Here is a 19,798-nt window from a genome sequence, read left to right as displayed (position 1 = left end):
TAGGTGAGCGTGCAGATACAACATTTCAAATGCAACAGTAATGTCTCACTCCTATCCCTCCACTAGCTCCCCATTGACGCGTGGGCCCAATTCAAACTAGCTTGCATTACGCGCGCCCTCGTATCTAAACGAGAAACTCAATCACCATAGCAAATAGGGGTTCCAGAGGAAAACGCCATCTGGGTGCACATTTTCTTTGCCATGATTTTCAGGGCATCGTCCTACTGTTTTTGCAGTTTTACGTAGCACAAACTCAAACCAAAGCGATTGGAAACTCTTTAGATGAGCACAAATTACTTTACACAAGGTAATGTTAGTTTTTTAGGCACAGAGGGACGTAAAGAGATTTGCCCAGAATCACAGAATGTTGAACCTACGCTGAGACTCAAACTTGATTCCATAGTTACAAAGTCGGCAGCTCTGATAGTAATACCACACCCACTCCTATTTCTTCTGTTGGGCGTAGCTGTACAGCTAGTTTTTCAGATATTTTGTGTCTAGACACTGACGAGGCAGGAGAGCCTGGATGAAGCACACCCAGGAAGGCCCTTCTATTGGTGAGAGCACCTTACCACCTTCAGTACAGACAGGAAGGCCATCTCTGGACATAAGGCCACACACCTAGGTGAGACCGTGTACTGGCAGTGATCCTCCCCCAAAGGACAGATGGAAGAGACCGTGGCAAAAGGGTCCCGATAGGAGGACACACACCCAGATGACCATTATTCTAGTGAGTGCCCCCAGGACAAGCAGTAGGGATTGGGCCTGGAAGGCCCGGATAAAGAGCAACAGGGAGAGGTTGTGTCCCGCCGTAGAGCGATAAGGAATTCTCCACCAGTGAGAACTATCTTTAGTTCACCACCTCAGGTCCACCACCCCTGGTACAGAGGGCTCTCGACAGAGGGTGGGTCGGCCCTGCCCCAAGTGGACAGTCTGCATCTGTGAGGGCGCCGCAACTTCAGACAGAGGGGAGATAGGCAGCAACACGAGGCAGTCTCCCTCCAGCCATGTATAGACAGTGACACCACAGGTGAAGACTCTCCTGGCGAGGGTCCCTACGACAGAGAGTCTGGACAGCATCCCAGGGCAGGAGCCTGCAATGGTCAGGATGCTTTGTTTGCAGTCATGGTTTTTGATTTAATAAATTAGCGCATGCTGGGAATCGTAGTTCTGTACTTCAATGGGAGCCCCTGAACTAACGCAAATGGTAGCTTGTGAAAGAGGTGGTAGATGGTGGTCTTGGGTAATCAGCAACCAGGGGCACAGGACTGTGGTTAAGAATCACGCCCCAGCCCACAACCTGTGACGGGCTTGCAGGTGCCTCTTTTCAGTGCTGTCGGTTTACATTCCTGCCCGAACCCGCTCCAGTCACAGTCAAGTTTCTTACAATTTAGGAAAGCTCTAGAACCTGTTTTTTTTTTTTTTCTTTTTTTTTTTTACAGTAGCTTTAGCCTCTGTCTATATCTCCTGTTAGACCCTATAGCGCCGTGGTGCAGTTGGTGAATGTTGGCGCAGCACCCAGCTCACCATCTGCCCGGACCACCCCGACCGAAGAGGTGATTTTCGTCCCTGTGCTTCTGGTTTGAGGGGCTCTGGAAATGCCGCTGCCCGCGTCCCACGCAGTGGGACATCAGCAGGGCAGCCCCCTTAGTGGCCGCCCGTCGCAGCCTTCCCCCTTTTATCGTCATACTTATGTTGTATGAAATAAACCTGCAGCAGTTCTTCACCCACAATGAAAGTGTCAGTGTTATCCTTGGGTGACGTCTGTGCATGCGTGTTGAATGAAGCGGATGACGGTGTGGTCACTAAGGGAGAGGGCTATGGCTCGAGCAAAGTAGTTTTATTTTAGATTTGTATGTCGCGCTGGTGTATTGCAAGATGATAATGCGGCGCTTTACATCTTGATACATTCATATATTTAGACTGAGCCAGAACAAGTAAAACAAAGCATATGTATTAGATAGACATTTTGGAAACGTAGAGCCGGCTAAAGGTGGAGTGGAAAAATGGCCTGTTCATTAAAGAGGCTGTAGGTATTTATTAAGTGAGGGCCCCTCTGTGCATGTGGGGGTCTGAAGCTGATACTAACTGGGGGCTGTTGAGGTCCTGGGATGGGGTCTGCAGAGACCTAGTGCTGTAGCATGCAGACACTAAAGAATGTGCCCCGTGACACTCGCCTCTAGTTTTCGCAGCATAGACCCTTAGTGAAAGTTTCTGCTGAGGAGCAGGGGCTGCCCATGCAAGAAAATGGGCCCTGTTGAGGGCTATGGAAATTGGTCTGGAGGTATGTGGAGACTGAGGCATAGGTATATTGGCTATTGAGTTCAAGTGAGGCAGGGCACCCGCTAAGAAGGGGGCTTCTGCTGAGTCCAAAGTAAAGGACGGGCTCCAGAGCTCAAAGGGGTGAACCAGCTGATGAGTGGTACTGCTTGAGGAAACCTGGTACGGAGGCTGCTGCGCCTGGAGGGCTAGCGAAACAGTTGCTGAATCTGGGGCAAGTAACTGCTGAGGTCATAGGGTGGGGGAGCTGTTGGGGGACTGAGTACCAGAGAAAGTAGATGTTGGAGCCTGATGGTGGGGGTGAGCTGCTAAGGCAATTGAAGTTTGGTCAGCAAGGATTTAGCTCAAGAGGGCTGCTCAGGCCAAGAAAAATGTACTGCTGGGGCCCTTGGGATGGTGGGGGATTGACACCTAGGGATAGAGTTTAAGACCTGGGGTCAAGAGACTTCTGCTTTGGAATGTGACCTGAAGCTGAGGAGTAGTATGAAGCTTTGTCAGAGAAGGTGGTACTAGTAATTGGGGGTTCTTGAGCCCTAGGGATTGGGCAAGACCAGTGGTGCTCTATACAAAGTGCTGCCTTACTCTATCAAAGACATTCTTGTGGACTTATACCTGTACTCTGAGGACTGGCAACCCCCACACCTCCCCCTCATCCCTTCTACTGCCAAAGCCTACTTGTATTTTACACTGTTCTTCATTAAACATGCTGATTTGTTTTATCTGAGCATCTTTCTCACTGGTGATCGCGACTACCTCCTAGGTTCCACATCTAAGGGAACAGCAATACAGCATTCAGTGAGTGCATCTTGGCACTGCAGACGCCCTTCCACATATTTCCTGTAATGTGTGGCATGCTTGTGGCAAGCAGTAGGGTGCCAGGTAGAGGGGGTTATCTTGTCAGTTAACCGCTGCAATCACAATGTCACACTTCACTCACCCACACCTGCACAAAGTGATCACACCTGCCATTTACACAACCATACCTAGGCATTGCCACACAAACCGAGACAGAGGACCAAACAGTTTGTGTCCCAGACCATGTAAGACAGACTCCACCTTAGCCTGAATCAGAGAAAGAGGGAGAGAAAGCAATCTTACACAAACACAAAGTATATCAATATAAAACTAAACATAGGGAGAGAATTCCAGGTGCAACATAATTCCAGTGGCGGCTCCTTCGCTACGGTGGAGGAGCGTCCACCCACTGCTTTTGAGCAGTGTAAAGTAAAGGAAATATAAAATGATAATAACTTTGAGTTATTATCATTTTATGTTTCCTTTGCGGCGGGTGGGCGGAGCGGCGTTGCTCTCAGAGCAGGGCAGGGAAGGAGGGGTTTGCCCACGCCTAGGTGCGCAATGACAGTTTGTTAGGACCTCTAGGGCGACCCAAACCAGTCATGCGCACTTTCCCCATTCTCCATGCAGGCTGCATTACAGCCTGAGTGGAGAACAATCCCAGACCCCCATTCCCTGGTTGAGCGTCGAATCAGTACGCCCAAAACCAATTACAATGCTGCATTGCAGCGTTGTGATTGGTCAGAGGAGCCTGGCTGTTCTTCCTGGCTTCCTGTCCCACGAGGAGACCAGGAGCAAGGAGCAGAGACGTGGAACCCGGTGGCAAAATAGGTTTATAATTTGTTGTCTTCATTGCGCAACCCTGAACCCCCACTTACGTCCGCCACCCGCAAGTCAAACCGGCTGCCTCTGCATAATTCAGAGTAAGGTGCAAAACTCTCTCTGCGATAAAGAAAATACTTTACAAGGCTTGTGAGAGAGAGGCAGGACACACACATGCATGCACACACACACACACACACACATACACACCCACCCACCCCTTCCCCCCACCACCACTACCAAAATATATACCACACACGAGGTAAGACAAAACACACATACATGCAGAGATGAAGCCCACTGCACATGAAAAAACTACGTAAACTGAACCCAAGGCAAACCTTGCTCCAGCTTAGCAATATGTGCAGCATGCATTTCTTTGCAGAGAGTGACACAAACCACACACCTGCTGAGCGTGAGTCGAATCACACACCTACTGCTTGAAATACAAAACTGCACCCATGTATGAGTGCAGGGCGGTCACTGGTTCAAAGGATAAAACCCCATCCTCAATGCTGAAGACCTCCCGTATGTAGTACAGATAAAACAAACAAACCACTAACCCCTAAACACCGGGGGGGGGGAGAGACTGAGAGACACAGCTAACAGTAAAAAAACAAGCTCAAAGTCAACTGGCACCTCCAAGGGAAAGACTACTCTCACTAGAGTGAGAGACATCCTCACACAGAAGAAACAAGTGCACTGCCAACACCATAATGGAAATACTACTGTCACCAGTGGGAAAGACCCCTGCTAACAGAGAAGAAACAAACTCCCTGCCAATCATCCATGAGAAAAACCACTCCTCACAGGGAAAGATGCCTCCTCACACAGAAGAAATAAGCTCACTTGCAACCCACACCCCCAGGGGAAAGTCCACTCTCACTAGAAGGAGGGACACCTCCTTGCACAGAGGAAACAAGCTCACTGCCATCCTACCATGTGAAAGACCACTCTCACCACAGAGAGAAACCTCCTCACACACAAGCTCATAACCACCCCCTGGGAGTCTTAGGATGTTAAGACATCCTAACACTGAAGAAAAACGTTCCCTGCACCCACTATGAGAAACACCAATCTCACCAGAGGGAAAGGCCCCTCCTCACACAAAAGAAACACGCTCACAACAACTCCTAGCCCCAGAAGAAGTCTCTTTAAACTACCACGAGCAGTTGAACTGGCATTGGTTGTTTGGTGGGATAAATAAACAGAAATGCACTTCTCACCCTCACCTCCTGGCACCACGGGCTCGCCCTACACTGACTGTGCACACACGTCCCTCTAAGCTATCTCCACCACCTCTCTACACTGGAGTGTGCTCCAAGGCTCATTCTGAGGTTCGCTCCTGTTCTCTTTACTCTCCATCTTTCCCCTTTCTTTCAGCCCTCCATACTCTGGGGGTGTCTCCTCTCTTGTCCCCTTTCACGTTTGTTCAGCAATCACTATTTACTAACTTCCACTCAACCAACATGCCCTATTCATTATATTGTCAACCACCAACATGGTCATCTGACCCGATATCTTCCCAGATCCAGAGTAAAGTGCATAGATGTTAAGCTGGAGTACTGTAATCATAAGATACCAAACTTTGTTTTGGATATATCCCCCAAAGCATCCTAATATTGCAGCTGGAGGTTATCTATTTTTTTTCTCCCGCTTTAAAGAGTCATAAACTTGTTCAATCTTGATCTCGCAATACATCACGACACTATCTGACCTTTTTCTATGTTGGAGGTTTTGTATGCACATTTCATTGCTTTGTATATTTTGTTTTATATTACTTCGCAATCTATTTTTATGTCATACAGAATGAAATTCTTGATTGTAGATTTGTACATACTGAGAGCTAAACTTATGAACATTTAATCAGAAACGCTATTTGACCTTTCTCGCTCCAAAGATTGCTATTTTGCACATATCCTAACTGTACTGCCTTTATGAGATCCTTTTTAAATCGTCTATTAACTATTTTTTAATCTATATGTTTTGTATTGTATTAATGTCGAAATATAATATTGTATACGCTTTTATGGTTTGAAATTAACTTACCGAATAAAGCTCATTTGATGATTTGATTTGACCCGATATCTTCCCAGATCCAGAGTAAAGTGCTGAGGAACTAGAATCCTGGGAGTTCTGACTACTTGCGTTGCTGCGATATCCATGACCGTGTTTCTTATTTGCAAACATGGTCACATGTATTGTTAGGGTTGGCTTAAGAACGAAGCTATCTGTAAAAGTTATTGTTACAAATTCTTTAAAATATACATGGAGAGTTCTTTGGCTCTATCCAGAGGAATATTACTTTCTCAAATCATGCTGCTGGCTGTTTGGTGTGTCATTCCACCCTCCAGGAAGTGATTTCATAGAAATGCATGAAGGATTTTATTACATTTAAAAAGTAAGCTCAATTATCACATTCATTTCTTTCTCATGCATGCATTCTTTACAGAAAGCAAACCGTTTAGTCGATCAGGGATCGATAATTTTCATAAACACAGGCCCATTTACACTACCCAACTTAATCCCTTCACGCTGGGGTTCAGTGTGATGCAAGTTTATGCCTGGCTCACTAAATATTTAAAAACCTGCATTTTCCATACAACATTGAATATATTTTGACAATGGGTTATATTTAGTTGAAGAGTTGCTGACAATAATATGTACTTATCTATATATCTATGCTACTAAATAATAACAGACTCAGTGTGTAGTTTTATGTTATTTATCGTAAAAATTATATAAGAATAAATGCTCATTAAGTACAGTCACACATAAATGCAAATCATTGATTATCACAGAGAGAAAACATTGGCAATGTATAAATTCAAACTCATGTCAAATAAACAAATGCATTGAAGGAGTGGATAGGCAAAGAGAGCAAAGTTTCAGAGACAAAATACATTTGCAAATGATAAAGCAAATTCAGAAGATCATCTATACTAACTCAAGTAAGAATCAGGGAAAACTACCCCACTGGCCAGTCAGGGCAGCAAGGCCACTCAAATAGAGTCGGGTGGCAAAGGTTAAGTCAGGAGTCAGAAATCAGATAAGCCTCTATCTGGAAACAGCAAACCAACGACAGCGACGATCTCCCGCTAACTAGCATCAGCAGAAACACCTACAAAACCACACCCACAGGGGACTTTCAATTATACCCTAAAACCTAAATTTCCAACCCACATTTGTTTCATTTTTTAAACAAACTTCATCTCCCATTGGCTAAGATTGGGGGTGTACTATCACACCACTCTTCATCATGAACACTTTATTAAACAATTCTTTGTTCTAAACATTCAACATTACAACAGATTCATCTCAGGAAGCAACTTTGAACACAATCATAGTAAAAAATTCCTTCAACATTTTACATGTTGCAAGTCTCTACGCCTCTATTGTTCGACTCTGCCATTTCGTGAGGAAGTTACATCGCTTCCACTTGCTTATCAATTTGTCCTTTTCCGAGGCTTGGCAGTCACACAAGGACATAAGAGCATGCACAGCTTTTCGTGTTTTCTCTCTTCCTCTTGCAGAATCATTCTTTTTGGACTTCATATTTTTAACCCAAAACTAACATTCAGAAGTGTAGGCCCATGCTTATTATTCTACAGAGAACAAAACAGAAACATTTATTATTTTCATGAAATGTGATTTTACTTTGCGCACCATCCCAATTTTTGCAGTAACCCATGCACAACCAACGTTATTCTTAGCAAAATATTATTTACGTACACAAAAGCAGCATTAGTCTTTTATTTTATTCAAAGTCATGAGCAAATGCTGCCTAGTTTTCATGCATTATTACACACATTAGTTTACGCATGTGCATAAGCATTTCCCCTTATTTAGCATTCTTTATTAATAATTTACACAGCACAGTGTTAATAAATGTTACTGAGGGTTCAATCCGAGCAGGTTTTATTTTCTCAAAATCCTGCTCCATCACCCACTTCCCCTCATGCCAATAAGTTAAGGGAGAAGTGAGTTCTTATCACAGCAAATTGTTAGGCCTTTTCTGGACCATAGTACCCCTCGGAGACAATTCAGCATCTCATTAATTGTGGATTACAGCAATATGATAAAGTCACCTGTATCTGTGTGCAAATTCCGCTTTAACTGGCAAAATAACTGTTTATGCAAATACAACAGAAAAAACACTGCTGATAGTCACTAACGTTCTAATTTCCCCAACTCATTGTTTTAACACACCGTGTCCCATCCATGCCTTGATATAAAAGAGGAGAGATAACAACAAAATCGCTAATACTGCAACTACTCATAAACCTCAAATTCACTTATGAGGACACATTTTGAAGAACAACAAAATGCGTATAAGACCTTTGTTTTCGTCGAATTAATCCAAGAATTTATTTATTTTTGTTTACATTTTTAACCTTCCATTTTCTAAAGAATCTAAAAATTCAACCATCTATTAATGGGACATACTTTGAACAAAATTATTCACACCATTCATACAATCACTCCAGAAACTCTTGACACCATTCATAGGTTCACTCTAAAGACTCTAATAGCACACACAATTCACTAATCACAAGCGGCCATTCAAAAACATACACATACTGAATTTGCAAAGTTTGGTTTGGAAACAAGAGTAGAAATCTTTCTAACTAGACCACAGAAGAAATACTAGACAAAGTACTCTCTATAATGTTTCTTTTTTTGAAACGTTCAAAAATTCTTATGGTCGCATCACAAGGTCTACGCGTTTCGAGACCTCTTGATTTCTGGGGCTCTCATCAGGACCTATAAGTAAAAAATGAAAAAAACCTTTTTCAGTAAAGGTGGACTCCCGAAACCTCCTCAAAGCACCTGCATGCCTTAATTATAACTTGATTTACCTCTATGGAATGAAGATAAGATCAGCCGATCTAACAAGTGGTTGAGCCTGAAAATGAAAAAAATGAATGAAGCGAAATTGTGTCAGTGTTCAAAAAGCTGTGTTCACGTTACAATTACACATTCAATCTTATTGGGAGAAGTGAGTTCTTATCACAGCAAATTGTTAGGCCTTTTCTGGACCATAGTACCCTCGGAGACAATTCAGCATCTCATTAATTGTGGATTACAGAAATATGATAAAGTCATCTGGATCTGTGTGCAAATTCCGCTTTAACTGGCAAAATAACTGTTCTAATTTCCCCAACTCATTGTTTTAACAAACCGTGTCCCATCCATGCCTTGATATAAAAGAAGCAAATCTCTTCTATTTTGCCAACATCTGCCCTGGGCTTGCCAGTGCGCATCAAGACAAGGATTTCCTTCTCAGGACAACTTGGAAATAGTGGCTCTATCATAAATTAATGTTACGATTCTCTTAAGCATGTAAAATGGGAGGAGTCGTAGAATGCAATAAAATGAATGATTCTGTTTTGCTTATCAGAATAAGCTTTTTATGAATCTCAATGTGCTGTCATAAGAATTTATTTAAGATAGAATGCACTACCCTGTGACCGCTGATTCTATGCAGTGATTTGACAGTTGTAATGAGTTTTAACAATTTCTGCATTTTAGGTTCTCACCCTCATCTTGAAGATTCACCACCTCGCTTAGTAGAACATCCTTCTGATCTAATTGTCTCCAAAGGGGAGCCTGCTACGCTTAATTGCAAAGCAGAGGGGCGCCCAAACCCTATTATTGAGTGGTACAAGGATGGGGAACGGGTGGAGACAGACAAGGAGGACCCACATTCGCACCGTATGCTGCTCCCTAGTGGCTCCCTCTTCTTCTTGCGCATTGTCCATGGCCGTCGGAGTAAACCCGATGAAGGAATCTACATATGTGTGGCGAGGAACTACCTGGGAGAAGCTATCAGCAGAAATGCATCACTTGAAGTGGCCAGTAAGTTGTTTTTATTTCCAAGCCTCTGTTTGCCTACTGTACTGAACCATATCTTATGTAATTCCAGATAGCTAGGACAAATTCCTACTGCATTTGATAATCTGAAACCAAAAGGAAATTCTTAATTGGAGGAGTTTGCCTGTAGTATTTGAGCAAAGTGATTTGAAGTATAGCTACTTAATCAAAATTAAATGCAACTTTTCAGAGCTTACCCTAAGAGTGATTGAAGGAGAGACTGAGAAGTGCACTGGCCTAAACATAACCCAGAATATTTCCTGGCAAATTGATTTCTGTGACAAGTGTGGAGGGCTAGGCACCAGGTGTAGACAACCCAAGGAAAATGAAAAGTTTCCTATCTCTTGTAACGGAACATTTCAATTCTATTTAGGATGACAACTCACAAAGAAGTACGTCTGGTATCTTGACAAAATAGCAGGTATGTAAACCAGTGAATGTGTGACGAAACTGCCTGGGAAGGGATCCTTCTAGGACAAGAACCCTCTCTCATTCGAGGGTGACATGCTTCATTATGGGGTTCCAGCCTCAAACCCGGACTGCAAGGTCCATGGTTTGGGCTACGACTCCCCAGGTGGGGAGGAGCTGAGGTGTTTTGTGTTGAGGGATGGTTTTAGGGTAAGCAAGGGACAGAGTGCAAAAAAAGGAATATACAGTGGTAATTAAAACTACCTCCAGGGTGCCTAATAAACTTTATTCTGTGGCCCACCGAGGATAGGGTTAAAAAGACAACCGTGGTTATGAAAACATATATATACCCCTTTCAATGGTCAGTGGTCAACATGTTTCTGGCCGCTGTGGTCCCCAAACGAAGTTTCAGCGCATTCATCAGGACTGAAAATGATATATAGTCACTCTGTGTGTAATGTGATAAACAAATAAATTATACTGGCCAACCAGAACGGCCAGGCAGGCGATGGCCCATATATATTCAGGGTCCACCGTCATTTTGAAAATAATGACAAAAAGGAGAAAATAGATCAAAGTGCAGAACAGTAGCATCACATTTCACAATAACACAGTCGTTAGGTATGTATTTCATGCATGGATGTGATGGAGCGCAGAAATCCAGGTAACGGGAACAATAAAAGGGTGAGACCTGTACCTATATCCTCCCTTCGTCACAGACCCAGCATCACACTAACACATTCACACATGCAGTCATTGGTGGGGCCCATAACACCAACATTCAATATTCACTTTAAACTGGTCTGTACACTCAGGAGGGATGAATGGTTCAAGCGCTCGACATGTAGGAGAAAATACATTATAACCTATAAGAAGAAAAGTTATATTACAAATCTATACATTGATACCTTTTCGCCTAAAGACCTCAATCCCAAACATCAGGCACTCCTCCCACGTGGTCAATGGACCAAATAGTTGGATTGGTTGATGGTGATTTAGAACCAGCTAAAACACATTTCAAGATTTTGATCTTACCATACTCAATAACCCACAACACGTTTCTTGTTAATCAATATCTGTTTATCTAATTTTCATAAAGGTTAATTTCGCATTTGGAAAATTTATATCAAATTTCATGTGAATCGCAGAGCATCATATTTACCTAATCTGGCTTTCTGGAGTCCTCTAAATAAAGCGTCAAAGTTCAAAGTTCTTTGCTCAGCACGCTGCAGTCCCAAGGACCAGCGATGTGCAAGCATCTGTCAGTGCCCGTAGATTTAGTTAAAGTTCGCAATCATCAGGTAATCGGGCAGCATCCGGACCATCGTAGCAGTTGCCCTAAGTCGCATCGATAAGTAGCGTCAGCGTAGTGTCCTCGTCGTCGTCGTCATCAAGAATAACCCGATCTCTCTCTCTATTCTACCATGTACTTTTATAATAAAATCAAGGCAAGAAGATACATTTTCGTTATTTTTGTACGGTCGTGATTGGTTGGTTGAGATCGTCCGATGAAGTCTTTTTGGGATTTTCAGGGGTTTGGAATTTATTAAAATATCTACTTGTCCATGGGGAGGTTGCTTCATAAATCTACTTGTCCTGTAACAAAATCCACTTGTTCCTTTGGTGCCATGTTGTGTGTCGACAAATTATGGCAGCAATCTCATTATATAAGAGCTCTTATATAGCCTCTCTGATTATGCCAGGGCTCATACCATAGTAGTGTTTGAATACTAGCAATCCCTTTATGTTGCTACGCAGATCTACATACTGGGACTGAAGGTAGTGGTAAACAATAGTTCCAGGGTTGGAATGTCCTTTTGAGTCTGTGCAAACCTACTAACTTGCATGTTTTAAGGGTTTTCATCAACTCTTCTCTAATCTTTTCCAATACTGAGAAATGTTGGAAATTTACTCCTGACAATGGCAGATGTAAACCTTCTCCCAGAGTTGGGAAAAAAGTGGTTGGAGGGTAAATAAACTTGCAAACACTCAGGTTTTCGCATGAGCAAATCTACACATGCATATTTGCTCATGCCAAAATGCAGTTCACAAATATTTTCTAGGAGTACTATTTGTTGCCCTACTGCTGTAAATTCTTGTGAATTCACGAAAGCCATATAGCTGCCCTTAATGCAAGGACATATACCAAGGGTGCACTTTTGAGACTTTCTTTAATAATTGAGCCCCTAATTTGTTCTTGCGTTAACCATGACCTTTTGTGTTTATTAAAATTAGCGCTCTCTCTCTTTATCGGCTGGCTTCCCGGTGAGTGACAGCATTCTGCTCTTTCACAAGGAGCATATCGGCACACAAAGTAGTTTTGTTCAGTTCCAGTAATTAATGTGGCAGCGTGTGCTTTTTTTAGACCAAAAACAATTTTTGCTTTTGCCAATGTTTGTTATAATGTTGAGGGTCCGGCAGCTCTCACATCAATAAGGTTTTTACAAAAACCATGCCAAAACAAGTCCCGCATTGCCAAAACTAAAAAGCTGACCACCATTTCAAACCTACTGGCTTTTCCAATGCTTGTTTATTTATATGTTTCTCAAAATCGTATTGAAACTGGTTACACTGATTTTCTAATATAAATATTTTGGGAAAATACTAGCATGCATCAACACATTTTACTAAATGATGCTGCAAAGAAATGGTACCAGAATTTTTACAGTAGTTTAGCAAAAACAAATATCCTACTTTCATTTTTTAGGAACATTTTATATTGAAAGCAAAGAATCATTAATCTTGCTTTCAAGCTTCTGCAAATATTTGCATCTAATCAGAGCATTCTGGGAGCATTTTGCATAGCCTCATATTGCTAAACTGTGTGTACACATTTTTATACTGGATCCACTGTCAGTAGTGCAGTCAGAACTTACATTTACTGAGAGCGCTCACCCTAATAATAAAGGCTTTCAATTAATGAACCATAAATACAAGTTTGAGCAGCATTAACATATGCACACAAATATTAACTTAACTGCAGGCAGTTCCTTTCCCTGATCCTTAATGTGGTACTGCAAACTGGCAGCCAAAGGGTTTGTGCTGCAGGGGGTTGGGCCTGCTTGTCCCAAGGACAAAATGCACATTAAAACTTGTTGCCCTTGACCCCAAACAATATGTCCAGGGCGTCGGGCTATAGGAATTCCACATCCCTGGATTTTGGTACAGTTCAAGGGGTGATGTCTTTTGTTCTGATCTTCCTCCCACCGTGGCCTTGTTCTGGTACACTGGGTTACAGGTCATGATGAGGCCGTAGGAAGCTTTTGTCGCTTCTGCGCACTTCGCTCCACGCCTCGTGGGACAGTGACCAACTCGTCGTGTCGCGTCGGCGGCCATTTTGGATTTAGGCCCAAATGCTAACTTAAGCGAAACAAACACAAAAGAATAATTAATGCATAGAAATAATGAATCTAATGTTAACCCCTTACTAATCCCTCTATGTGCTTGTATTTATCTAGCATATAGCAACATTTAAAGCAATTATATTCACCCTTTTGGTCCTTTTCTCGGGCAACATTACAAGACATTACGGAAGCAACATATATCATGCAATATTCTATTTATCACATATACTACTGACAGTACGCGTACAGATTTTAGTCATAAAGGTTATTTAGCCATGCACGATGCGAATCCCACGTGTAGTCTTCATATTAATAATGTCGATTAATTAAACATGCAAACTCATTTAGTAATATTATAATTAATAGATTATATAATTAGTATATTCATGCAGAATAGGGGGGTATACAAAATGTTGTACTACCCGCTCCATCAGATGCATAGTGTACATGGCAAAAACCACAAACGCACCAAATGTTCTATTTGTCAGGCTAGTCATATGTGTTGCTCCTGTGTTATGACATCCAGTGCCTTACCTAATTTAATGCAAAGTGTTGTCCACCCTCAGGCCACTGGGTACATCCAGAAACGCCCAACTAGAAGTGAAGTGTAAAAGACATATAGGGCCATAGAAGTGTAGTGCAGCTTCTCTAGAAGTGCTTAGTCTTCTTGTGAGTGAACGTATCGATTGTGAAAATAGCCACATTCATTATTTTATACATGGAAACAGTCATACTTAATGAGTACGAATTACTTTCCTGTGTGTTAACTCTTTTGCATCAAGAAAGCTAATTTTCTAGACGCCCGTAAATTGTTATTGTCCAGAAGATTGTAGAGGGTTGCGAGTCGGCACCCTTATCAGTATGCTCCTAGAGGGAGGTTTATTTAAAAAAACTAAATATTCTGGATCTTGAGTGCGGTCACAGTTTCAGAAAAAATGCTCGGGCCAACCAGCTTCCATATCCAATGTCTGGCTGGGTGCGGTCTGAGCAGAAACCGCGCTAACGCTTATCAGGGCACCACTCCGCTTGATCAATGCGGAGTGCCGTGATGGTGCGTGTGAATCTGCCTAAGCCGAGGTAGCCAATCACAACTCCGCTAGCAGAACAGTGCGGAATACTGTGACTGTGCGTGTGAATCTGCCTAAGTTGGGTTTGCCGATTGTTGGTAAGTCTAACTTTTGTATGTCGGTGCTGTTTGAAACGGACATCTGGGTGAGGGTCGGATTGGCCTCCGCCCTGGTTGCATTTTAAAGGAAAGACAGGGACGTGCAGCGTTCAAGCGTGCATGTCACTGACGCACATGGAATCATGGGAGTTGTAGTTGGGTCAATTTCTGAGTGCATACTGAATGTGTATCCAGAAGGGATTTCACCAATGAAATCCCTTTTGCAGCAATTTAAACATGTGTTACTCTCAATAAAGTTTGAATGAGCACTGAAGAAGTCAGAAAGCCGAAATGCATTTGCTCAGAAGAAATCATGAATGACCCGTGGATGCTCCGTGCCTGTTTTTTTTAGCTTTAATATTTTCATTATATATATATATATATATATATATATATATATTTTCCTGTCCCAGGCTGACTTCATCCCGCAGGGCCCGGCCTTTGAAAAAATGTGGGTATGGTGAGATGCTAGCCCAGTCCTGACCCTATCACCTGGGGCCTGGCCAGATTCAAAAAGGGAGAGAGGGCACACAGTCCAGGCTGATTTCAGGCCCAGGGACTCTATCCCCCGGGGCCCAGCCAGATTCAGAAAGGGGGAGGGGCCTGCAACTCCCCTCCCTGTGCTGATTTTAGCCCTGGAGACCCCATCTCCCAGGGCCTGGCCGCAACTACAAATGCGGCCTCTCTCCCTGAGCCATAATTGGCCCTGGGGGCCCAGTCCTCCCCAGCTGGCTCAGGCTGTGTCCAGGGGAGCCAGGTCATAGCGGTTTCCCTGCCCATACTGGTGCTGCCAGTGAAACATGTGCTTGCTCTTGCCTTGCTGGTTGTGAGCACTTTCAAGATTACCGCCAAGCTGTAGCAAACACCAAGTCCACTCCTAGCAGGCAGGATCACGAAAAATGCTCCTGCCCACTTGGAGCAAACTTTTCATCTGTTTCTCTACATGCACTGAAGGGGGCAGGGAAACACATGAGAAGAATGCTCCTGCCCGCAGGGAGCAGCATTTTTAGTTGCTCCTTGTGGGCTGGAGCAACGCTGGTTCCCGCTGGAGGCGGGGAGCTGGCTGGGGCCATAGGGGGGTTGGGACTTGCCCCACGGCCCCCAGCCATAGTGTGGTGGGTTCCTATGGAGGGCACCAGGCCATCCACTCTTTGTTGGCCGGGCCCAAGGGAATGGGGTCCCTGGGGCCAACATCAGCCCACAGAATGGGTTGAGTGGGATCCTGCCCCTTTGGTCATTGGCTGGGCCCCGGGGGATGGGGTCACCATGGCATGCCCCCCTCCCGCTATTGCAATATGGCCAGGCCCCAGAGGATGGGGTGCTCAGGGCCAAAATAAGCCTGGGGAGGGAGGGGGTGCATGCCTCCTACCCCTTTTTGCACTAAGGCCAGGCCGTGGGGATGGGGTACTCAGGGTCTAAATTTGCCCGGGAAGATGGTCTGCATTCCCCCTCCTCCCTAAATATAGTGGCAGGCTCTAGGGTCAGGGTCCCTGGGGCCAAAATCATCCCGGGGAGTGGTGGCCACATGCCTCCCTCTCCTGAAAAGATGCACCAGGTCCTGGGGTATGGGGTCCCTGGGGTGGCCTGGCCACAAGACAGGCTTTTTTGCCAACCCCCCATTGCGCTGGCCAACGGCCATGCACAGAGTGGGGTTGGCTACAGGGCCTGGCAGTAGGCCAGCCCTGCAGCCAAACCCCTGGTGTGCATGGCTGAAGGACTTTCGTGTTGGCGATTGGATTAACGTATAATAATTGAATATTACTTTATGTTAAAAAAAAAACCTAAAAATTCAATGAAAAAAACAAAGGTTGCAGGGATGTTATAGTAAAGGAATAGCAATAAGAAAATAAGAATTTAATACAAAAAAAATAAAGGTTACATGGACATTATAGTTAGGAAATAGAATTAAAAAAACTTAGAAATTCACTAACAAGTTACAGGGACTTTATAGTTAGGTTCGGATTTTACACATGTAAAACCGTTAAAATTCAGCAGTTGTAGTTCAAGAAACTTTAACTAACGCTCTCTCCATGCACTGCTGATTACCCTACCTTTTACATCAGTCATGACATCTTCTATCACATCATCGATAATATCAATGCAACATTTGCTATAAAATTATTGATGAGGCATATTTCGGGAGGCAAGATGGCAGCCACATGAATGGTTGTGTGCATGCTCCTCTTCCTCTCAGCGTGGTTCAGGAGCTAAGAGAAATGCCCAGTGAAGGGAGGGGAAGTCACCCCAAGCTTCTTACAGACCTATGCAGACAGTGAAGTTTGAATCCCCACAGAGTACTGGTAGACTGCAGAGCACTGCTCTGTATACTTACCGCTGCTTTTCTTGAAGGCAGCCTTGGGGGGATGCGGGGGTACCTTTGGATGATTTGCATATGGCCATGTCTAAACTGGGGTGGTGTAGTGGGCAAAAGAACGATGGATTTAACCCAGATCTCTTGACTGGGGGAGAATGTATGCATTGTCAGCATTCCGTCCATCATATGTTTGTTGTAACGCTTTTCGCCCTAAGTGGGATGGGTATTCCCAGACGTGGGACCCGTGCTCACTACGCCACTGGAGTCAAGCTATCCTGGCTGATGACGGCTGATAGCCAGAAACCGGTCCTTGGATGCTTGATTCCGGTCCAGGGAAGACATGGCTTGGCAGTTCGGGCTGGACTGTTCCCATGAGGCACAGGGTCAAGACTGATTTGCATATGGCCATGTCTAAACTGGGGTGGTGTAGTGGGCAAAAGAACGATGGATTTAACCCAGATCTCTTGACTGGGGGAGAATGTATGCATTGTCAGCATTCCGTCCATCATATGTTTGTTGTAACGCTTTTCGCCCTAAGTGGGATGGGTATTCCCAGACGTGGGACCCGTGCTCACTACGCCACTGGAGTCAAGCTATCCTGGCTGATGACGGCTGATAGCCAGAAACCGGTCCTTGGATGCTTGATTCCGGTCCAGGGAAGACATGGCTTGGCAGTTCGGGCTGGACTGTTCCCATGAGGCACAGGGTCAAGACTGATTTGCATATGGCCATGTCTAAACTGGGGTGGTGTAGTGGGCAAAAGAACGATGGATTTAACCCAGATCTCTTGACTGGGGGAGAATGTATGCATTGTCAGCATTCCGTCCATCATATGTTTGTTGTAACGCTTTTCGCCCTAAGTGGGATGGGTATTCCCAGACGTGGGACCCGTGCTCACTACGCCACTGGAGTCAAGCTATCCTGGCTGATGACGGCTGATAGCCAGAAACCGGTCCTTGGATGCTTGATTCCGGTCCAGGGAAGACATGGCTTGGCAGTTCGGGCTGGACTGTTCCCATGAGGCACAGGGTCAAGACTGATTTGCATATGGCCATGTCTAAACTGGGGTGGTGTAGTGGGCAAAAGAACGATGGATTTAACCCAGATCTCTTGACTGGGGGAGAATGTATGCATTGTCAGCATTCCGTCCATCATATGTTTGTTGTAACGCTTTTCGCCCTAAGTGGGATGGGTATTCCCAGACGTGGGACCCGTGCTCACTACGCCACTGGAGTCAAGCTATCCTGGCTGATGACGGCTGATAGCCAGAAACCGGTCCTTGGATGCTTGATTCCGGTCCAGGGAAGACATGGCTTGGCAGTTCGGGCTGGACTGTTCCCATGAGGCACAGGGTCAAGACTGATTTGCATATGGCCATGTCTAAACTGGGGTGGTGTAGTGGGCAAAAGAACGATGGATTTAACCCAGATCTCTTGACTGGGGGAGAATGTATGCATTGTCAGCATTCCGTCCATCATATGTTTGTTGTAACGCTTTTCGCCCTAAGTGGGATGGGTATTCCCAGACGTGGGACCCGTGCTCACTACGCCACTGGAGTCAAGCTATCCTGGCTGATGACGGCTGATAGCCAGAAACCGGTCCTTGGATGCTTGATTCCGGTCCAGGGAAGACATGGCTTGGCAGTTCGGGCTGGACTGTTCCCATGAGGCACAGGGTCAAGACTGATTTGCATATGGCCATGTCTAAACTGGGGTGGTGTAGTGGGCAAAAGAACGATGGATTTAACCCAGATCTCTTGACTGGGGGAGAATGTATGCATTGTCAGCATTCCGTCCATCATATGTTTGTTGTAACGCTTTTCGCCCTAAGTGGGATGGGTATTCCCAGACGTGGGACCCGTGCTCACTACGCCACTGGAGTCAAGCTATCCTGGCTGATGACGGCTGATAGCCAGAAACCGGTCCTTGGATGCTTGATTCCGGTCCAGGGAAGACATGGCTTGGCAGTTCGGGCTGGACTGTTCCCATGAGGCACAGGGTCAAGACTGATTTGCATATGGCCATGTCTAAACTGGGGTGGTGTAGTGGGCAAAAGAACGATGGATTTAACCCAGATCTCTTGACTGGGGGCGAATGTATGCATTGTCAGCATTCCGTCCATCATATGTTTGTTGTAACGCTTTTCGCCCTAAGTGGGATGGGTATTCCCAGACGTGGGACCCGTGCTCACTACGCCACTGGAGTCAAGCTATCCTGGCTGATGACGGCTGATAGCCAGAAACCGGTCCTTGGATGCTTGATTCCGGTCCAGGGAAGACATGGCTTGGCAGTTCGGGCTGGACTGTTCCCATGAGGCACAGGGTCAAGACTGATTTGCATATGGCCATGTCTAAACTGGGGTGGTGTAGTGGGCAAAAGAACGATGGATTTAACCCAGATCTCTTGACTGGGGGAGAATGTATGCATTGTCAGCATTCCGTCCATCATATGTTTGTTGTAACGCTTTTCGCCCTAAGTGGGATGGGTATTCCCAGACGTGGGACCCGTGCTCACTACGCCACTGGAGTCAAGCTATCCTGGCTGATGACGGCTGATAGCCAGAAACCGGTCCTTGGATGCTTGATTCCGGTCCAGGGAAGACATGGCTTGGCAGTTCGGGCTGGACTGTTCCCATGAGGCACAGGGTCAAGACTGATTTGCATATGGCCATGTCTAAACTGGGGTGGTGTAGTGGGCAAAAGAACGATGGATTTAACCCAGATCTCTTGACTGGGGGAGAATGTATGCATTGTCAGCATTCCGTCCATCATATGTTTGTTGTAACGCTTTTCGCCCT

At 44.8% G+C, this 19,798-nt stretch overlaps 2 protein-coding genes across 5 annotated transcripts in view; one reads left to right on the top strand and one right to left on the bottom strand.

Moving 5' to 3' along the window:
• Nucleotides 1–19,798, top strand: part of ROBO3 (roundabout guidance receptor 3) — a 1,168,980-nt gene that overhangs the window by 172,342 nt on the left and 976,840 nt on the right. The window contains exon 2 of the mRNA XM_085646102.1: nucleotides 9,430–9,756. Coding sequence (XP_085502228.1) covers nucleotides 9,430–9,756 — 327 coding nt within the window. The remainder of the gene's footprint in view (nucleotides 1–9,429; nucleotides 9,757–19,798) is intronic.
• The window catches only part of LOC146861725 (uncharacterized), a 422,385-nt gene continuing 409,195 nt past the window's right edge, over nucleotides 6,609–19,798 (bottom strand). For all 4 annotated transcript variants that reach the window (XM_085646099.1, XM_085646100.1, XM_085646097.1 and 1 more), the window contains 2 exons: nucleotides 8,757–8,803; nucleotides 6,609–8,661 (listed from right to left, as the gene is read on the bottom strand). Coding sequence is in view for 1 of the 4 variants with exons in the window: in XM_085646098.1 (XP_085502224.1) it covers nucleotides 8,787–8,803 (17 nt within the window). In the remaining 3 variants the exon portion in view is untranslated. The remainder of the gene's footprint in view (nucleotides 8,662–8,756; nucleotides 8,804–19,798) is intronic.

Source organism: Triturus cristatus, chromosome 3_1, assembly GCF_964204655.1.
Source record: "Triturus cristatus chromosome 3_1, aTriCri1.1, whole genome shotgun sequence".
Taxonomy (NCBI): Eukaryota; Metazoa; Chordata; class Amphibia; order Caudata; family Salamandridae; genus Triturus; species Triturus cristatus.
This window is presented reverse-complemented; position numbering and strand designations above follow the sequence as displayed.